General features: G+C 45.9%; 1 protein-coding gene across 3 annotated transcripts in view; it reads right to left on the reverse strand.

The window, feature by feature from the left end:
• Positions 1-21,126, reverse strand: part of RAVER2 (ribonucleoprotein, PTB binding 2) — a gene marked incomplete at its 5' end in the record, with an annotated part of 37,494 nt that extends 16,368 nt beyond the window's left edge. For all 3 annotated transcript variants that reach the window (XM_082053711.1, XM_082053710.1, XM_082053709.1), the window contains 3 exons: positions 1,911-2,380; positions 9,955-10,021; positions 20,950-21,126. In XM_082053711.1, the coding sequence (XP_081909837.1) occupies positions 1,911-2,380; positions 9,955-10,021; positions 20,950-21,126 (714 nt within the window). The remainder of the gene's footprint in view (positions 1-1,910; positions 2,381-9,954; positions 10,022-20,949) is intronic.
• Between the last annotated feature and the right edge of the window lie 506 nt (positions 21,127-21,632).

The following is a 21,632-nucleotide window of genomic DNA, read 5'->3' on the forward strand; positions in this document are numbered from 1 at the left end:
TGTATCTCAAAAAATGGCAACTTTGGAATAAAATGAAAGAAACTAGACGTAAAATGAGAAGAGTCTGAATTGTCCCTGGAGAAGTTTTCTCTACCCATCATGTCACACCCCCCTCCTTGCTTTTTTCACACTTACTTGGGTTTCCCTCCTTCTCCTTTCCTTGTACCTCAATTTTAGGTCAACTCACTCAAAAAACCCCTAGTTAATTACCACTATTTTGATGATAATTCATCCACCATCTTCCCTTTTTCACCTATGAAATCTGAATCACCTGTTTACCAGCCACTACACCTGCAAACCAGCACCTCTGCTGCCTCCCCCCACACCCCTCACCAGTCAGGACCTGTTGGGTGCCCAGTGGTTTCCATGACTGAGAATGAACGATATATGAGCAATAGGTGTTATGAGAATGTGCTAAGAATGTTTTCTTGGATATGTTTTTGACTGGGTGCCTATTTCCTAATTCAAAATAATACTGTTTAATCCCTGTATTTTACCCAAACATGTATTTAGGGCCTTTTACTGCTATAGTGCATACACAGAGACCCTCCTCATCTACACCATGTGTATCATTATAATTTAAGAAGGAAAGTAAAAGTCAATTTTTAAGTGCACAGTAGAATACTGTTAGGGGAAACCATCTTTATCAAAAAGCCTGTTATTCCTTGAACTTCAGGATTTTAAAAGAACATTGAAAAAATGTTGGGAGAGCTGATAACAGCCTCGGGATTATCTGACAGCTGGAAAAATGCCCTGAAGTAAAGACTTTAAAAGACCAGTCTGTTTAGTTAATTAAACAAAGATTGAGCTGGTGACTTGATTACAGTATTTAGTACCTGCCTTGATTACAGTATTTAATACCTGCCTTGATTACAGTATTTAATACCTTCTTACTGGAAGAAAATAGCAGGGAGGGAAGGCTCCTCCGTCTTGTCATCAGAGGTGAAGCTGAAGCCAGATACATTCAACTGAGAAAACAGACACAAGTGCAAAATAACAAGGACAGGCATTCTCTGGAAAAAATTACTTCCAATTTAGGCACCTCCTGATGTATTTGGATCAAACAAGTCTAAGGATGGACTTTAGCCAACTACAAATTACTGGGGCTTGAAAGGAGCACGAGGAAAAATGTGCTGGGCTGCAGGTGGTCAGAGCAGACGGCCTGATGGACCTGCTGGTCTCAGAAGCTGAGAATCTCTGGGTACTTATCCCTGAAGCTAATCCCTGAGCAGCCTTCCAAGACACTTAAGGGGAAAAAAAAAAAAAAGAAAAAGAAAAAAACCACAAACAAACAAACAAAGAAACCCACAACTGAGATCACACCTGCCTGTGTGACTGTAAAGCAAACTTACTTTCAACTGCCTGCTTTTGGTACACAAAGGCAATAAGGATCTACCTCTTCTGTACCTGCAAGCTTTCCAAAAGAAAGCAAGCCCAGCGACTGAGATCCCAAGCCTTCATCTTCATCAGCAAAAAAACACAGTAGATATTTGCAGAGGTTTCTTAAATATCTTAATTATACACATATACATATTCTCCATAATCTAAATTGTTGCACTGGTATTCATACACCCTGGCTTTCGTTACTGAGGAATAAAACCATCATCAACCATTAAAAGCTCCCCAAAATATTTCTAAAATTATTTTCAATAAAATAAATGATGTCCTATAAACATTTTATTGGCACTTCAAAGGAGCGATCTCCTGCAGAATTCCCCGATGACATCGACCACTCACTGCAAACCCAGATCAATAAAGCTTCTGCACCACATCATATATCACAATGCAGATGCACGACTATTCACTACCCACATTAAAAATAAAAGGATAATGCAGCAAGCAGTGAATATGCAAATACAGAGCTACTTAAATCACAACCATGATCTTCCAAAGATACAAATTCAACATACCTGGCAGAAAACGGGTTTATACTTTAGTGAAAAAGCTTGGATCAGTTCTTTTGAATCAGCATAGTCTTTTTGAAATTTATCTACACAAAGGCACTTGGAGTGAATAAGATTTGTTGTCAGCTGGTTCACGTCCATCCACTGTGCAAAGAGGGTGCTCTCGTCTAACTGTTTCCCCAGAAGTTCCAGTCTCGCCTTGGCAGCAGAGTCCTTCTTCATGTATTCCACAAAGCCGTAGCCCTTTGAATGGCCAGTAACCTCATTATACACCAAAAAACACCTCTCAACATTGCCATATGCACGCACGAGTTCTTCAAACTCTTCCAATGTAAATGAAATGGGCAAATTAGTAATGCACAGCAAAGCATCTGTTGGTTGGAGCTGCACCGATATTTCTTTTCCCCGAAGAGAATACTGGTGAAATTTCTGAATGGCGCTTTGAGCCTGTTCTCCATTTAACAGAGTGACGAACGCTGGAAGAGACCAGAACAAGTTACACCATCTACCACAGCATCTCTCCAGCTACAGAGGTAATTAACCTCTTCCTCCCCCTAAAACCCACCGCTGGAAGTCACAGGAAAAACAAGAGTTTGGGATTTACCCTGAAGATGCAACAAACAGAGAGATATGCTGTAATATACATTTAGAATCTGGCATTATCAACTGGACGTCATGAGTAATTAACTCAAAAAGTAACCATAGAAAAACAGATACACACAACCTCATTATTTTTACACAACACAATTTTACATTTGGGAAAGAAAAAGAAAATTACATTTTCTACTGAAGTCAACACATTACTGATTCTACTGAATTTCTTGGAGAACAGCATCTACAAATTCTCACTTTGGAGTTACTGGATCTTTTTTTGGTTTTCAGTCCGTAAATCATTTCCCACAATCACAGAACCAGAGGCTGGATGAGGTTGGCAGGGACCTCTGGAGACCATCTTCCCCAATCCCCTGCTCAAGCAGGGCCACCCAGAGCTGGTTACGCAGGAACATGTCCAGGTATCTCCAAGGATGGAGACTCCACAACCTCTCTGGGCAACCTGCAACCTGTGACACCCACAATGAAAAGGTGGTTCCTGATGCTCACAGGGAAACTCCTGCGGTTCAGCTGGCATCTGTTGCCTTGTACTCTGTGAATTACACAGGATGTAGAATAACAGTCTGCAGTGAACCAAGCAGGTGGAAGCTAATTCATGTGTTTTCTTCTGGTGACCAACCGAAGCGCACAGCACAGGGCAGTCCCTGGCAAACACTTGGGTTCATTGTGGGGAAGGGCAGATGCAGGTCTCGCACTCCCTCAGAGATACCCTCAGCAATGGCAGCCGGTCGTGACGCACAGGTGGGCACTGGGACGTGTCTGCAATGCCAAAGGTGTGAATGATCACCTCCAGAAAACTCAGCATCTTAAATCGCAGCAGCAAGTACCACCCAAATCTTGAAAACAGGGCAGTGGGTGAGATCTGCTGCTTTTAAGTCTCTTCTCATCTTTGCTGAACTGCTTTTCTTTACATTGATCCTACAGTTACTACATTCCCCTCCTCAGCACTACCAGTTTTTGTTTTCTTTTTCATTTTATTGTTTATTTGTGTCTTCTCACTGGACTGCTGGAAAAGCCATAACACGTGGATGCGGCAGCACCTCCAGGCACCAGCCCTGCTGATGTCATGGCTATGTCACAGTGCACAGACTGCTCGTGCTGGTCCACGTCAGGGGTTTGTGACATGGTGGCCCCAGACGGGTATAAATAGGGCTGACACAGTTTGGACACGGGCACAACCACACAATGGCACATGGCATGTTCCTGTCCCCTCCCACCTTGTCACCAGGATGGAGAGGTAAGATAGTTCTGGGCTCTACCCTGTCCTGGTTTGGCAGGGAGCTTCCCAAAGCCATGGGCAAAGGCAGCTCCACAACCCTCTTCCCTGGGTAGCCAAGGGCTGGCCACCAGCCCTGGGGATGTCAAGGCCATGTCATAGATGGCACAGCCTTGGCAGCAGTCCATGTCACAGTGGGGTAAAGCAACAGGGTTGGCCCAGGACAGGTGTCTCCTCACTGTCTGGGATTCATGTGGTAGACAGCCACGGGCAGAATTGCTGAGGGCAGGGATGCCGGGGCTGGTTATGGAAACGGAGGGTGGCTGCTGTGAGTGTTGATTCTCTGGTCCTTCACAGCCACAGCCTGGACAATGTGCACATCCACAAGATGGCACCTTCCTGTTGGATCCCACCTGGTCACTAGGTCAGAGACCTCTCAGCACTCTACAGGACAGATAAGACAGCCTTGGGCTTTGCCCCATCCTGCTCTTGCAGGGATAACCCCAAAGCCATTAGCAAAGGCAAATCCAAACTCCTCCCCTGGGTAGCCAAGGGCTGGGCCCCAAACGAGACCACAGAAGCAGCCCTGGTGTTGTCATGGCCATGTCACAGCCAGCAGACTGCTTGTGCTGGTCTATGCCATTGTGAGGTGGACAGCTGATTGGCCCCAGACAAGTATAGAAAGCTCTGTGCCAGGCCTGACTGGCACATGGGCAAGCAAAAACTTAAGGGCTCCGCAACACCCACTACATCTGCACCCTGTCCTCATCCTATAGACAGCCAGAAATGCCAACTGCCTTGATCAGAAGTCAGACAACACCCAATGTATCTGCACCCCACCCAGGTCCCCCAGGCTGCTCAAAGGTGCCCACAGCTGTGGAATGTCACAAGACCCACCACCTCTGCTGTGTCATAGTTCCACAAGCAGCTGGATGGAACACGTAGCCATGGACAAGGGGACCTCTGCAACACCCACCACAGCTGTAGCCCCATCATCCTACGGAAAGCCAGAATGTGCCCACACTCGTGGGCAAGGGAGAGCCACAACAACTACCACATCTGTATCCCATCCAGGTCCTACAGCAGCTCAAAGGTGTCACAGCGTTGGACAAAGGGAATGTCAGAACATCTACCACCTCTCTACCACATCATGGTCCCACAAGCCGCTGGAAGGAACACGCAGCCGTGGACAAGTGGACTCCACCAAACGCATCATATCTGTACCCTGTCACCACCCTATAGAGAAACGGTGCCCACAGCCCAGGGCAAAGGGAGAGCTGCACCACCCAGCCCATCTGTACCCCATCCAGGTCCCACCAGCTGCTCAGAGCTGCCCACAGCTATGGATAACGGAAGCACCGAAACACCCACCACTTCTGAATCCCGTAGTCAACCTACTACCAAGCCAGAAGGTGCCCACAACCATGGGCAGAGAGAGTGCAGCAACACCCACTGCCTCTCCAACACATCGTGGTTCCACAGGCAACTGGAAGGAACACACAGACATCGACAAGGGGACCTCCGCAACAGCTGCCACAACTGCACCCCGTCCTCATCCTACACAGCACCTGAAGGTGCCCACAATTGTGGGCCAAGTGAGAGTCACACCACTGACTGTACCTCTACCCCATCCAGGTCCCACAGGCTGCTCAGAACTGCCCACAGCCATGGACAAAGGGAATGTCACAAGACCCACTACCTCTCTACCACATCATGGTCCCACAAGCAGCTGGGTGGAATACACAGACATGGAAAAGCAGATCCCCACAAAACCCACCGTATCTGTACGCTGTCATCACCCTACAGACAGAAGGTGCCCACGGCCCAGGGCAAAGGGAGAGCTGCACCAACCACCCCATCTGTACTCCATCCAGGTCCCACAGGCTGCTCAAAGGTGCCACAGCGGTGGACAAAGGGAATGTCAGAACATCCACCACCTCTCTACCACATCATGGTCCCACAAGCCACTGGAAGGAACAAGCAAGCATGGACAAGTGGACCTCCACCAAACCCATCGTATCTGTACCCTGTCATCACCCGATAGAGAGAAGGTGCCCACAGCCCAGGGCAAAGGGAAAGCTGCACCAGCCAATTTATCTGTACCCCATCCAGGTCCCACAGGCTGCTCAAAGGTGCCACAGCCATGGACAAAGGGAATGTCACAAGACCCACCACCTCTCTACCACATCATGGTGCCACAAGCAGCTGGATGGAACACGTAGCCATGGACAAGGGGACCTCCGCAACACCCACCACAGCTGTAGCCCCATCATCCTACAGATGGCCAGAACGTGCCCACACTGGTGGGCAAAGGGAGAGCCACAACAACTACCACATCTGTATCCCATCCAGGTCCTACAGCTGCTCAAAGGTGCCACAGCAGTGGACAAAGGGAATGTCAGAACATCCACCACCTCTCTACCACATCATGGTCCCACAAGCCACTGGAAGGAACACGCAAGCATGGACAAGTGGACCTCCACCAAACCCATCGTATCTGTACCCTGTCATCACCCGATAGAGAGAAGGTGCCCACAGCCTATGGGAAAGGGAGAGCTGCACCAACCACCCCATCTGTACCTCATCCAAGTCCCACAGGCTGCTCAAAGGTGCCACAGCGGTGGACAAAGGGAATGTCAGAACATCCACCACCTCTCTACCACATCATGGTCCCACAAGCAGCTGGATGGAATACATTGCCGTGGACAAGGAGACCTCCGCAACAAAACCCAGCATACCCACACCCTGTCCTCATCCTACAGATGGCCAGAAATGCCAACTGCCTTGCTCAGAAGTCAGCCACAACACCCAATTTATTTGTACCTCCCCCACCCCGCCAGGTTTCACCGGCTGCTCAAAGGTGCCCCCAGCCAAGGAAAAAGGAAACCCCAAAACACCCACCATCTCTGTATCCCATCCTCATCCTACATCCAGACAGATGGCACCAACGGCTGTGAACAGAGCGAGCACGGCAACAGACATCGCTTCTCTGAGACATCGTGGTTCCACATGCAACTAGAAAGAACACAATGATGTGGAGAAAGGGACCTCCACAACAGCCACCATAGCTAAACCCCATCCTCATCCAACACAGCACGAGAAGGTGCCCACATCTGTGGGACAAGGGAGGATTGCATCACTGATTGTACCCCTACCCTATACAGGTCTCACAGGCTGCTCAAAGGTGCCAGAGCCGTGGACAAAGGGAATGTCAGAACATCCACCACCTCTCTACCACATCACGGTTCCACAGGCAACCAGAAGGAACACAGAGACGTCGACAAGGGGACCTCCACAACAGGTACCACAGCTGCACCCCGTCCCCATCCTACACAGCACCTGAAGGTGCCCACAATTGTGGGCCAAGTGAGAGCTGCACCACTGACTGTACCTATACCCCATCCAGGTCCCACAGGCTGCTCAAAGGTGCCACAGCCACGGACAAAGGGAATGTCAAAGACCCACCACCTCTCTACCACATCATGGTGCCACAAGCAGCTGGATGGAACACGTAGCCATGGACAAGGGAACCTTCGCAACACCTACCATAGCTGTAGCCCATCCTCATCCTACGGACACACTTGTGGACCAAGGGAGAGCCAGACTACCCAATGTAACTGTATCCCCATCCAGGTCCCACCGGCTACTCAGATTTGCCCACAGCCATGGATTATGGAAACATCAAAACACCCACGGTATCTGTACCCCATCCTCATCCTGCATCAAGCCAGAAGGTGCCAAAAGCCATGGACAGCAGGAATGCTGCAACACCCATCACCTCTCCAACATGTCATGGTTCCACAGGCAGCTGGAAGGAACATGCAGCCACGGACCATCTCATCTCCACAACACCTACCATATCAGAACCCCATCATCAACCCACAGGGAACCAAAGGTTCGTGCAGCCGTGGATAAAGGGAGTTCTGTATTGCCTACTGTACCTTTACCACCTCGTGGTCCTACAGCCAGCCCGAAAGTGCTGACTTTTTCTTGTGTTGATTGGTCTGGAGGACCAGTCTCAATGGGGAGAGACTGAGGGACCTGGGATGGGGTTATTCTGGAGAACAGGAGCTGAGGGGAGACCTTGCTCTCTGCAACTGCCTGTAAGGAGATTGGAGCCGGGGGGGACCGGGCTCTGCTCCCAAGGAACAAGCGCCAGGACCAGATGAAACAGCCTCGAGTTGCACCAGGGGAGGCTGAGGTTGGATCTGGGGAACAATTTCTTCCCCAAAGGGCTGCTGGGCATTGGAACAGGCTGCCCAGGGCAGTGGTGGAGTCACCATTCCTGGAGGGGTTGGACAGATGGAGATGAGGTTCTCAGGGTCATGGGGTAGAGGTGGACTTGGCAGTGTCGGGTTAACAGCTGGACTCGAACATCTTAAAGGTGTTGTCCATCCTAAGCTATTCTATGGTTCTATTAGTTACAACTTTCTAAACGAGGATTTCTAACAGCCACAGTGTGTTTTAAAGCAAGTTCTGATCTGTGACTATCAGGTAGCAGTTCATAAAGCAAAAAAAGACAAGCAAGTATAGTCTTGGTGACATACACCTGATATTTGAGATCTGAGTTCTGCTGTTCTAGTCAGACTGAATGTTGTTGTGCATCCTGCAAGCAATTAGTTTGTACTAACACACAACCAATGCCTTTGCAGGGGATTTTACCATCAGTCATAACCGAACAGACCTGTCATAAACTCAGAAGAATTTTAGAAGATCTAACCAGAAACATCTACAGAGCTCTACAAAGTTCCAATTATGTCCCTTAAACTAAAAAAAAACCCTTATATTACTAAATAAATAAATAAAGCAAAAAAACCCACTCAATACAGAGAGTTCCTTACACAAATAGTTCACACTACAATACGTATGTCCATCTTTTAGATGGATAACTATTCTGTTGTGTCTACTTATTCAGACAAGATGGAATACATACATATGAACACCCACAGACACAGCCAAAACCATTAACAGAACTTTTGCTTTTCGCACAGCAAAGTTATGATCACCAAAAATAATTTGCAATATAAAGAACAGGAATAGGAAGAGCTGAGAGGCTCAAGAATTTGGCTGATTGTATAGTAACATAAGATCCTGCAACATTAAGGTCTCCAAACACAGTTTTAAAGTCTTCATGAATATGGAGATAAAGTAAATTAATGTATCCAAACAAGCCAAGAATAAGATAAGCCACCTACAGTGTATTCCAGTTGCAAAAAAATTTGCAGAAGCATGCAGTAAAACATACAAAATTTCACATGAATAGGCAGAGTACTATATCAATATCTACATATACTCAAAGACACATGTATACACTCTAAAACCAACAAAAATACTCAATAAAAATCTAGTTATATATGAGAGCATCTAGATTAAATTAAAATATTCATCCTTCTTGGAAGGATGAACACAGACATCCAGTCTGCTGTTAAACAGCAGACTATAATACCTCACAGACAAACTGGCCATATTCAGACATAAAATCTGCAAGATAATGGAACATTAAAGTACAAATTCTTGCTCCTTAGAGGCAGATGTCAAAAAACACTATTATCCTCATGAAATCCTGACAGAAATCTATCACAGCTACCGCATGAAGGTTTTGTCCTGGAAATGAAGGTTGCCTCAGGAGCCGGGCCAGGTGGCGGGACCTGTGGTGGTTTGGAAAGACAGGAACATGTAGAGAAATATTTGTCCATTCCTGTACCCCAGAAATGCTAAAAATCTGTGAATCCTCTATTTATAGAATTAATTTGTAAATGGAAAATCAGACTTCAAATTCAGGATTTAATTTCCTGCAAAGACTTAAGCACTCTTTTAATAAATCACTTCTGGCTTATATTACCTGACACAAATGCATGTGGATTTAGGTTTGTTGTCCTCTGATCATGTCACTTTCCTAAGACAGCACAAACCTCAGGTCTAACTTTTCGAAGCAAATCAGATAGTTGAGGTCAGCTTTGTCCCAAAGAGACACCCGCTAAGGGAATATGCCCGAGAGATACCATAGTGGACCAGTCTACTTCTGCTTGACATCGGTAAAGTTTCCAACTCTCTGTTGGCTTCAGTAGAAGGTGACAAACTATATAGCCATAAAAGGCACCGAGGGACATGAAGTTATGTGGCGGCAGAGAACTTGATGACTTCATGCACAGCAGATGATGTTTCTCATGAGTTTCACGACAGAACTGAAATGTATGACACCGGAAGGCTTTAAGTTCTTACCTGTTCTTTTATTTCTGTCCACATAACAATACTTGATTTCATAATCTTTAAATAAGTCATGGATTTCCTAGAAGAGAAAAGTACAAGTAACATCAGATAAATAATCCACCAGACCAAGTAAGTGCATAAATTCATCTTCATTAAAAAAAAAAATATATATATATAGAGAGAGATATATAAAATGTCCAAATAAACAGAAAATCTCACCGTAGAAACACTATCAAATATTTGTTTTTAAAAGAGCTAGTTATACTACTGCAGCAATGTTTTCATCTCGCCACAAAAACTGGCTTACTGAATTTGATTAATTTACTTGTCATTATATAAAGTCACATAAGCACAACAGGGCGCCCTGTTGACTGTCTGTTGATAAAGATAAGTAACATCGCAGTTCATTAAATAGCAAAACCCCCCACAATTTCTCCGAAGTACAGCTAGCATAGTTAAAATACCACACAGACAAGAAATACTGGCAACATCACAACACGCAGTTTACTGAGGCCAGGCAACGCCATCATAAAATGCAATGGTTGCTTTAATTTCCTTTAACTGCTCAAGTTCACTTTGATTTTCACTGTTTTAATAATGAATATTCTTTCAACCAGCAGATAACTGTGGCCAGAATACCCCCTGGAAAGTATCCTCTATCAATTACCACACAGATGCTCAACGAAGAATCAATCCCAAGGGCATTATTTGCTCCCACTAATTAATGGAGAGAGAATAGGGCTGAGGTAGGAGCAAGTGTTAGAGGTGCACAGCAGTTTGCTATAGCTATTCCCCAACAAGAGCATGCCCCCCCAAACCCACAAACTATTATCAGTTCAGGGGTGAGAATGTAGATATGAACAAGAATCATCCCCAAGAAGAAACCATGAGTAGTAACAAGATATATTTATTCCTTTACTTGGATAAATCCCATACACCAGAGTGAAAAAAAAACATGTGAGTCAGCAAAACAATCAACCAACTTTGTCCGAAAGTTTAATTGCAGACAATTTCCACTAGCCCAGTCTACTTGCCAGTTTGCTAATTCAATATATATAGCCTAGAGGTTAACTGGGTTCTCCGTGACCAGTATCAGGTGCATACCTTTTAGTCAAGCGAACACCAATCTCTAGTTTCACTAGTTAACAGCTGTCAAATACTACATTAATAAAACATAGCAGCATTTCTCAAGCTACCAGCCATCCTCTCATCAGATGTGATAAGGACGCCATTTCTGAGAAGCAAAATACACCAGGCACAATTCAAAGATTCGAGTCAAGCAGGCGATTTGACTGTGGGCATCTCTCTTACAAGAACTAGACGGGAGCTCATTCTCCATCACAAGAGATTAAGAAGACATTTTCTGCATGGTTTTGTGCTATATTGTGGCACTGAAAACTCAAAGTTATTTCTGTCCCACTTAGAACAAGAGAAGAGTAACACTGGAAGTTTCATATGATTATTAAGTAGCAGGAAATATTATTTCAAACAGCTCTGAACATGCTTTTGAAGGTCATCTGTGAATCAGATGACTTCACATGATTTCCCAGCAACTGTTTGAAAGTTAAACTGAGAGGGAAAATAGCCTGTAGTGAACACATCATGAAGTCTCATGTAAAAAATGATGAGAACATAGAAAAAAAATTAAAATGAAAACCTAATTTAAGCAAATTAATTTTTGTAGAGATTTTAATACTGATATCCACAGGTTGTGTCAAACACCACTGAGTTCACACACTGGGCTCTTCCAGGAAGGTGCTTTTCTGGCGCTCTCACATCCCCCACGGCAGGGCTGAGCCTGTGGAATATTTCAGCTAAAGCATCTTTCACACAAAGACTGTTCATGACAATTTACAAAAATAAAACGCACCATGCCAACTCTTAAGCAAATGTATACTCCTTCAAATTAAACAGATACGTAAATATCTGTGTACATCAGACTAAGATTCTTCATAATATTTTCAAAACTACTAAGCTGGCTTTTTAACTTGGGCACTGATTTAAACTTTACCTTCAACATCTTTCAACACTTAGGTCTGTTAGAAAAGAACAAACACTAACTGCCATTTAATGTTGTTAACAGAACTGCCAGGGAGAGCCACAGGACACCTTACCCGCTGTTCTAACCAGGTTCAGCTCTGCACTACCAAATACCCAGCACCACCAGCACGGAACGAAGTTGCTCCCTCTGGGGTAACCACTTACCCACTATTCAGCCTGACCAACCTGGTGGCCTCCTACAATGGATGGTCACACCCAGAGGGTAGTGGTCAATGGCACAATGTCTGGATGGACACCAGTGACAAGTGGTGTCTCCCAGGGGTCCGTACTGGGACCAGTATTGCTTAATATCTTCATCAGTGAGATAGACATTGGGAACGACTATACCCTCAGCAAGTCTGTGGATGACACCAAGGTGAGCAGTGCAGGTGACACGCGTGAGCGAGGGGTTCCATCCAGAGGGAGCTGGACAAGCTCGGGAAGTGGGACCCATGCAAACTTCATGAAGTTCAACAAGGTCAAGTGCAAGGTCCTGCATCTGGGTCAGGGCAACCCCCAGTATCAATACAGGCTGGAGATGGAGGAACGGAGAGCAGCCGAGTGGAGGAGGACTTGAGGGTGCTGGGGGATGAAAGATGGAACAGGAGCTGGCAATGTGTGCTTGCAGCCCAGAGGTAAATCATATCCTGGACTGCATCAACAGGAGCATGGCCAGCAGGTTTGGGGGGGATTCTGCCCTTCTGCTCCGCTCTGGTGAGATCCCCCTGCAGTGCTGGTCCAGCTCTGGGGTCCTCAGCACAGGACAGACATGGACCTGCTGGAAAGGGGCCAGGGGAACCCCAGAAATTATCAGCGGCTGGAACAGCTCTGCTGGGACGACAGGCTGAGAGAGTTGGGGTGTTCAGCTGGAGAAGAGAAGCTCTGGGGAGACCTTATTGCGGCCTTTCAGTACCTAAAAGGGGCCCATAAGAAAGATGGGGACAGACTTTTGAGCAGGACCTGTTGCAATAGGACAAGCGGTGATGGTTTTAAACTAAAGGAGGGAGATTCAGGGTGGACATGAGGAAGAAACTGTTGCCCCTGAGGGTGGTGAGAGCCTGGCCCAGGTTGGCCAGAGAGGTGGTGGATGAACCATCCCGAGAGACATCCCAGGCCAGGCTGGATGGGGCTCTGAGCAACCTGAGCTGGTGAAGATGTCCCTGCTCATGGCAGTGGTGGGACTGGATGAGCTTTAAGGTCCCTTCCAACCCAAACCATTCCATGATTCTCTGTCTGGACCAGGAATGAGTGTTTACTCAGCAAGGAGAAGCAGGTCATCCAAGTCAGGTATATTCTCTGGTGCAACCCTGTTAACTCGCAAAGAATGTAAGCAGAGGGCTGTTGCCCTGAGCACAGCGGCAACAAACAGCCGCAGCTCGCTCCCCGTTCCCGACCTCCACGGGGTTCAGCAAAGCAGTAACAAACCCAGCAATGGTACCACACACGAACGGGGGCTGCCAGTCCCAGCTACCACCACTACACCCACGCTCACAATATCCACATCCAAACCATCTGTTGAACAAGCCTAGCCACTATTAGTATTTGTTGCACATAATGTTTACAAAACTGCTTCTTCTAAAGGATTTTCTCCTCTTTCACAAATGAATGAATCTGCTAGTCTAAAAAAAAAAAAAAAACAAAAACAAATCACTGGCAATTACCACAACAATAATGGTTTAACTGCATCATATTAAGTCCACACAAAGTGGCAACATCCACTAACATGTGCAAAGTCTCGCTGCCATGAGTGTCATGCACTGAATGCCCACCTAGATTATAATATTTTGACAACAAAACTTGTAGGCAGTTATAAAGCTGTCTGGCAGAGGTACAGCAGTCATGAATCCCATGCAGTTTCCAACACAAACACTGGTTACAGTGGTGCCCTATCTTGGCCCTTAATTATTGCACTCCTGGGATCAACTCAGAGTTGGCTCCTGAACCGGATATAAAACTCGGCACCAGCTCTTGGTCAACGAGGTGTGTTTGCACCTGAGCAAAGTCCCTGCCAGGCAGCTCCCGGGGAACGCCCCTGGTCACAGCAAGGATGATCCTACCGCAAAACCAGAGAGAAAACGCAGGAGAGAGCTCATCAGAATAACAGCAGCGGCATAAACACATGGGCCATGCCAGCGGCTCAGCTAAACATCTTGGAACAGAATGTAACCACTAATGCATAGCTACTACACAGCCCCTTAAACCTGCAAAGTTCTTGAAAGCAGACTCTGAAAGCTAGTTAATCTTATAATCAGTAACAATTAAAATCCTAACTAGAAAATAATGAGTCCATACTTTAAAAGTAGCAGAAAAAGCAAGGCCAAATATACTAAAAGGAGTTTAAGAGAAACCACTAATAAATACAGGCTGAGTATACTTTAAAAATGTATTATTTACCACCATAAGAAATGTGGTCTTGAAATGCTTCAATTCTTGGCCTGTCCTGTCTTGTCTTGGATAGAAAAACTGTCAACATGAGTTCCTACCACATACTAGCAATGTGAAATTTGCATCTCTCCAATGGAAAGAATGCCGGCCTTCCAGAGGATCTGTCGTTATGCTTTATTGCTCGCATTTTTTTAAACATAAACAAGAAAGGGAGTCATTAACAGGCACATTTTCTCTATTTATCAAGCTAGCAAAGCTCAGTGTATTCTTTCTACTAAAATCAGCTTTTCACACCCGAGATCTCATCATGCAAGAAAAGAAACATGCAAGAAATACTCTGTCATCACCTGGAACAACATACCACGGATAAAGCTTACAACACCTAAATCCAAGTATTTTTCTCTCTCTAGATGTAATACTGAATTATGTTATTCTGGCAACAAAAATATTTAACAATTATAGTGGTGCCTGGCCAGATTTCTACAGTAAGCTTCAATGGTGTTTCCAATGTAAACACTGGACAAGCCTGGTCTGTAACTTGGCTCTCAGCAAGTAGCTGAAGCCCTAAACTTCACATGCATATTCTTGCAATGGGAATCAATTATGTGTTAAGTAGTTGAACTGAATAATGCTTACCAAAGAAGTTTTAAATCATCTCACAACTAAAAAAGACTTTGTTTCCATCTGTGCAGGCAGAGCAGGAAAGAGAAGGACTCCTCAGGAAAAAGCTTTACATTTACAAACGATACAATGCAGTCTTCATTTAATTAAAATTTTAGACCACTACATTTTTGAGTTCATGACGTGACATGTGGATTTCACTGCAGATATACTAAAAAAAGGTCTACTCAAAAAAAAGCTTAAAATAATAAAATTTAAATAAATAAAGTTTAAAATAATAACGTGTTACTGAGGGAAAATCCCAGAGACTCTGCTGCAGAGGAGAAGTGGGGTCAGTAGCACCATAAAGTGGGTTAGATGACAAAGCACAAAGACCAGTGCAAAGTCAAATTTTAAACACCTCCTCTCTACTTATGATCACAGAAGTAGGAAGACCTCAAATTTTCACCAACTGGGCACGGACTGCCAGATAAATCCTGCTTGGCACCTAGCAAGCAAGATTTCAGACAGCGATTGGGCTCACCGTACCATACAGGATGTGCTCTTCTGTGGCAAATTTTCAAGTTTTTTTCGATGTGGTGTTAAAAAAAGTTCTCAGGTGAGCAGTGGCTGTGAGATCACATCTAAGATGTGCAGCAGATGTTCTCCTGCCCAGGTACCCAAGAACAATGAGGACTGATGTGGAGTCTAAAGCTTTGGCTCAGCACATTCCCTCTTCACTTCCACAAACTTTGAAACCTGAAATAAAATCAAGCCCATAATTCTAGGCCATAAAGCGCCTTTGGGGTGAACCTTTTTGTTTGAGAATCGATTCTCACTTTTGTAAGACCATACCCTACAAAGATCTTCAGTAAAATAATATAAGAAACCATTAAGATACAAAAAGCTTCTCAATAAACTTAGCATGGACATGAAATGAAAAACATACTTCTCTGATCTTCCAGAGACATATTAGTGTGTTGGTAAGAGCAACACTATGGCACTGGAAATTAATTACATCATCTTGGGTATAGTGGGTGATATGCAAGCTAAACGAAAGATAAAAAAAAAACATAGGAGGGCTAACATGAGAGAGCAAGAACACAAAGCAAAAAAAAAGGCAATAAAGACAATGAAAAAGCACGTACATCCTCAGGCATAAGAGCTACTCGCTATCCAGCGGGTGTGCCTTTCATGTTCAGTTGGTGTGACCAGGACCAAGTAAAACACAAAGGCCCCTTCTACTTAAACGTCTGGCATACAATGGATCGGGGGGGAGAGGACTTCCTCAAATCATCACAGTTCATTAAAGGCTTTCCATCACAAAGAACAAGGAAAAATTGTGGCTAATCCAAGGAGAAAGAAGAATTAAAAAAACCCAACCCCACCAGAAACAGCATCACGCTAAGTAGTGATTTGTCTTTTGATCAGGAACAGGCACCAGTGAATAAAACTGGGTGGGTACATCAGGTCCCAAACCACAAGATAAATCTCTGTCCCAGGTGGACTGCACCAGTTTCTTATCAATATGTAAAAGTTTCATCTTTCTTTAGATTCTGTCATGCCCAAGAAGAACTACAGGGTATTAAGATAATTATTCAGCCCTACTTTATTTCATGCCCTACATTTAAGTAGAACATCCCCTCTATAAGATTGATTTTCTAGCTTCAGCTGTTAAAGAAAAGCAGAAATGGGAATGTAATATGTTGGCATTTAAAGATAATTAAACACAGAAAACATGAGTTGAAAGCAAGTGCATCTTCCACAGCACTGGATCCTTAGCTGCAAAGAGGGGAATTGAAAAGTGAATAGTCCTCGTTGGTCAGCTCATCTTAGCAGTGGAGACAGGAGATTTTGCTACGCATCTCAGTAATCATTAGCAAAAAAGGTAACTCAAGGTCTGTTCTTCCTAACAGCAACTCCATGAGACACAAACTGCTGTGCCAGGGCACCAGACTGATCACCTCACAGTTATGAGCCACTGCTCCTGTGGAAGTTCATCAGACATAAACAAGGAACCACCAACAGTGAAAAAACAATGACTTGGGGGAAATAAAATCCAATTCCTCTCGTCCACTGGGGCAATTACAAAAACCAAAACAAACAGAAACTGACTTGCTATACAATACTCCAGCAAAAAAAAATACTTCCCCTTTAGTAAGGTACAACTTCACTTGCACTCTGGTCATCCTGAAGCTCCTGACACCTCTGTACCAGTAAAGAAGAGAATTTATCGTTTCCCTCCTTCTCCCTGCCCAGAGCACTCGCAGCAGTTTTGTGATGGTTGCACGCACCTTCAATTTGTGACGGATGCCTTTGGACACTGCGCTTTCAAAATCGTATGCGCTGTGGTCCTTGCTATCAAAATGGATTAGTTGGTCCACCAGATATGACGGCTCAGGGAGATGCACGCGTGAGGCAATCGCAAGAGACGTCCAAGCAAGAGATTGCTAATTCATTGCCAAGCACTGACCAGAATAAAACAAATTACTACAACCAAGCATATATTGAAGCCTCTTTGCAAAGACTCTCAATGCAAACATCAGCCTTACCACAACACTGCATCAGAGGATATTAATGCTAATGAGAAGAGACCCACTATTGGACATTTTTCAAAAAGACAGGAACTAATAGGACAATCTTGCCCCCTAAGTAGAAAAAAATACTGAGCAGATTTTTAATATAGTTTGCGTATAGCTACAATAATAGAAAAACATCAGATTGAGGGTGGGAAAACATGACATTAATTAAGACAGTAGATCTGGTAAGCTGTTTTACTCACACCACAGACTCAACTAACAGGAATCAGCAATAACAAATGCATTTCTATCTAATTATACAGGTCCAGCAATCTAAAAAGTAACAAAAATACAGCTGTGCAGATATCAATGGTGCTTCATCTCCAGATTCAGAGAGGTCATGGCAACAGTGTATGTCCGGTTTTAGGTCATTATCACAATGCATGTTTAATAACGCGCACAGTTCAGGTGCTGTGCTGGAGGAATCGGACCAGGATGAATGTGGGGAGCTAACTGGCAATCCTGGAACACTTCACCGTGATGGGTCTGTACAGAATCGATCGACTTGTCAACTAAACAGTAAATGGAGACTTTGCTTTCAAGAATAGCAAAAATGATAACAAAAATGTTTACTGCAGATCTGCCACAAAAATACCTTTCTCCATGGTTGCAGTGAGAGAATTGCTGGAAGAAATACTAATCCTGCAAGGACATATTTACAGGATGAGCTACAAAGCCCAATGGAGAAAGAACCTTCTTGATGTAATTTTGACTTAAGTTGTTCCCCTTTTGGATTTGTTTCTTATTGACACTCAATAAGAAAAGTTTGTGAGGGAATGCTGACCAACTCGGTGTGACAGACAGCAAAGTGCTTTCTTCAGGTTGACCTTCCTCCTGGAAACAGGCTCCACATTTCCTGAGAAACACAGATGTTGCCAAATGCATTTACAGAGAAATCCCACTTGCCAAGATTCAAACGTGGGCAACCTTTGCCCCTTAGCAATAGCCACCCCACGCCTAAAGTACCAAATGCTTCTGACACTTCAAGATCTCTCTGTTTGTTTGGTTTCTAAGACTACAAATCTGTGGTACTCTGTTTCTGGTTCAGAAACCTCATGGCTAAGGTACTTATCTTCTGTGGCTTTAAGAATGTGTATTTTTTTTTAATTCAGTTTTACGCAGGTGGAACTCCAAAGGTAATAGAAGATTACAAGTACAACAATAAATAAAAAAAGTTAATATGTAGCTATGGCTGGCAGAGGAAAATGTTTATTACTTAATTTCACCTGTAAAAAATTGGAGTTTTGTTCTCAACTTGAAAATTATGAACCTTCTGAGAAAACGAAACATCTCCACCAATCTCAACCAGCAGAAGAGCCGTTTCTCACTTTAAAACTATTTCAGTAAATCTTGGCCTCACTCTTTACATCATAACAACAAATTATAACAAACACAACAGCCCCATGATTAGAAATTAATAATTACTTTTATTAGAATCTATTCTGGAAGACTTCATTGCATTTAAACGATGTTCATCTCCTTCACAATGGCGAATAAATTAGACAGGTTAGCAATAGCTTATCTGATTTCACTTGGCTAACCAAAAAGAAACAGCAGACGAAACATGCACAGTGTTTACCAAGGGTGCTCATTTGAAACAAGAAATACTACGTTTCATGGTAATTTGTGGAAATGCATTACAGCCAAATACACAGGTATACTTAACATGCCTGACCACAAACACACTTCTGCTTTCCAAAACTGCTCCAGGACAGAAACTTCCTCTCTATAGCAAAACTGTTCTGCCTTTCCATGCCAACAGCAATAGCTCAATGACGGTAAAAACTAAAATGACACCTTTTGAAGCTGTATTTCAGGATCCCTGCACGGTGGTACTGTTCTAGCATAGTACCAGCTTAACGTTAGAACCAAATTAAAACGGCAAACTTCCAAAATACCGTGTGGGTGCCAAAGTGGACCTCCACACTCACACCTCCCTGCGGCATTCTTTGTCTGACCAAGCAGTGCCAAACTTGACGGCTTCCACTGAGGCGAGATGCGCTTTTAACCATCCACGTGTGAATTTATGAAGTTCCAGCAAGTAATGCAACTGTTGGAGTGTCAGACAAAGTGATCCCGTCCTGGCCATCTGCAGCGAGCACCCCGTGATACACCAGTAAGCCCTCTCTGTCAACACACTCACGCGCAGTGGCTTCTTAGAGAGATGATGAAGATTAGCAGCGTTTTCCAAGTTGTGAGTTTGCTATTGATTTGGTCATTAGCTTGCTATAAATATGGGTGAGACTTTGTGCGTAAAACATCACAGCAAAACCGTCACATCTAAAACTCCAACCATGCTACGGCACAGTCAAATCGACCAAAAGACACCATATGCATGAAAACAAAACATCGAGAAGTGACACAGCAAGCCAGCTCGGTGCTCTGATCAAATTACGCTGATTACTGAAAGATTCTCTCTGAAATGAATGGTCCCTTTCTACCGGAATTATGGAGAAAATGATAGTCTTCACGCGCTGCACTGACCCGCAGGTCGTTAAATGGCCTGTGCTTTAGAAAGACAGGGAAAGAGACACGAGGAGAGGTTTAGAACAAAAGCTGTAATCACAATTTTTTATGTTTCTGCATCAAGTTAAATATATGGAGCTGGTAAAGACCTGGTAAAGTGACTGTGCAAGTAAATCACCTCAAAATCTGACTCACACGCATTAGGTTTACAAGTTCAGCAATTTTCTCCTCCAAACGGCAGCAATTTCAGCGGAATTCTCCTAAACTACCAACAGACTGCAGAAAAACACTTTCGCAGACCACGCACTGCTCACCTCGAAAAAACAAAACCGAACAGACTTGAAGCCTTTTAGCTTTGCTTTTATACAGAAGCTGGACGTGCAGAAGTCGCCCCACCTGCCTGTACGCTGTGGCAACACAGGTGTCACCTCACGAGTAGCGCTCACCGGCCCCACACCGGCCACCGCTCCCCTTCAGGGGCAGCCACCAGGTGCTGTGAGCATACTCGTTAATTAGCCGGGCTGATTTACACACCTGGTTGCCCCTCACAGCCGCGGCTCTCAGGTAACGGCGGGGCCGGCCCAGCCCGGCGTCGCCCCCGGCCCACGCGGGCGGCGGTTCCCGCTCTGGGCAGGACAAGCTGGAGCCGCTCCGGGCAGCACCGCGGTAACAAAGCCGCCTGCCCAAGGAGGCGCGGGGAGGAGAAGCCCGAGCGGGCTCGCAGGGGAGAGGAAGGGGAAGCTGCAGCTCCCGAACACCCCCGGGAAAGAGGGCGAAGGCGGGCAGCCCCGCAGCTCCCTCCCGCCGGCCCTGGGGAGCGGCTCCCCCTCGGCACCCGGCCGCGCTCCGCAGCCCTGGGACGTGCCCCTCCGCCCCGGCCCGCCCGAGGCGCCGGCGGGAGCTCGCCACGCCGGCTGAGGGGGGGCGGCGGCCGTACCTGGCTGCTGCTCTCGGCCGGCAGGTTCCTCAGCAGGATCTTGCGCCTGTTGCTCAGCTCCCGGCGAGTGCTCGCCAGCCGCCTCGCCACATCCTCGGGGCCGAGCGGCGGTGGCGGCCGAGCCCCCCGCGGCGGCTCCGCGGGCAGGTCCGCGCCGCGCTCGGCTGCTGCCGCCATCTTGCAGAGCGCCCGGGCGAGCGGGGGGAGCCGCGGCGGTGGGCGGGCGGCGGAGCCGCGGGGCACGGTGCGGAACGGCCCGGCGGGGAGCCACGCCAGGCCCGCCCCGCCGAGGGGCCGCGCCCGCCGCCCTCTGCCTGCCCCCGAGTGTGCGGAGCCCCGCGGAGCCGTCGCCGAGGAGCCCAGTGAGGGGGCAGCGGGCTCGGCCTCCCCGAAATAGGCGCCCCGACCCCCGTGTCGCACAAAGGAGGTGGAAGGGGCGCGAATCCCTTGTGAGGAGAGAAGGACAAGGGGTGGGAGTGGAGAAAAGTGGCGAGGAGCGCGGTCGTGCACGGAACGGCCTCGGGCTGTGAACCCCTTTGGGGTGTGTGGGGATGAGCGGGGATCAGAGCGGGAGGTTCATCCCCCCAGTAACGTAGAGTCTGATTTGAGGGAAGGATTTGAGCACTCTTGACGAGAGTTTGAGGCTCTTGTGAGGGAAATCGCCCCAAGAGCCATCGTGACAG

Source organism: Streptopelia decaocto (assembly GCF_964273445.1).
Source record: "Streptopelia decaocto genome assembly, chromosome: 5".
NCBI classification, from domain to species: Eukaryota; Metazoa; Chordata; class Aves; order Columbiformes; family Columbidae; genus Streptopelia; species Streptopelia decaocto.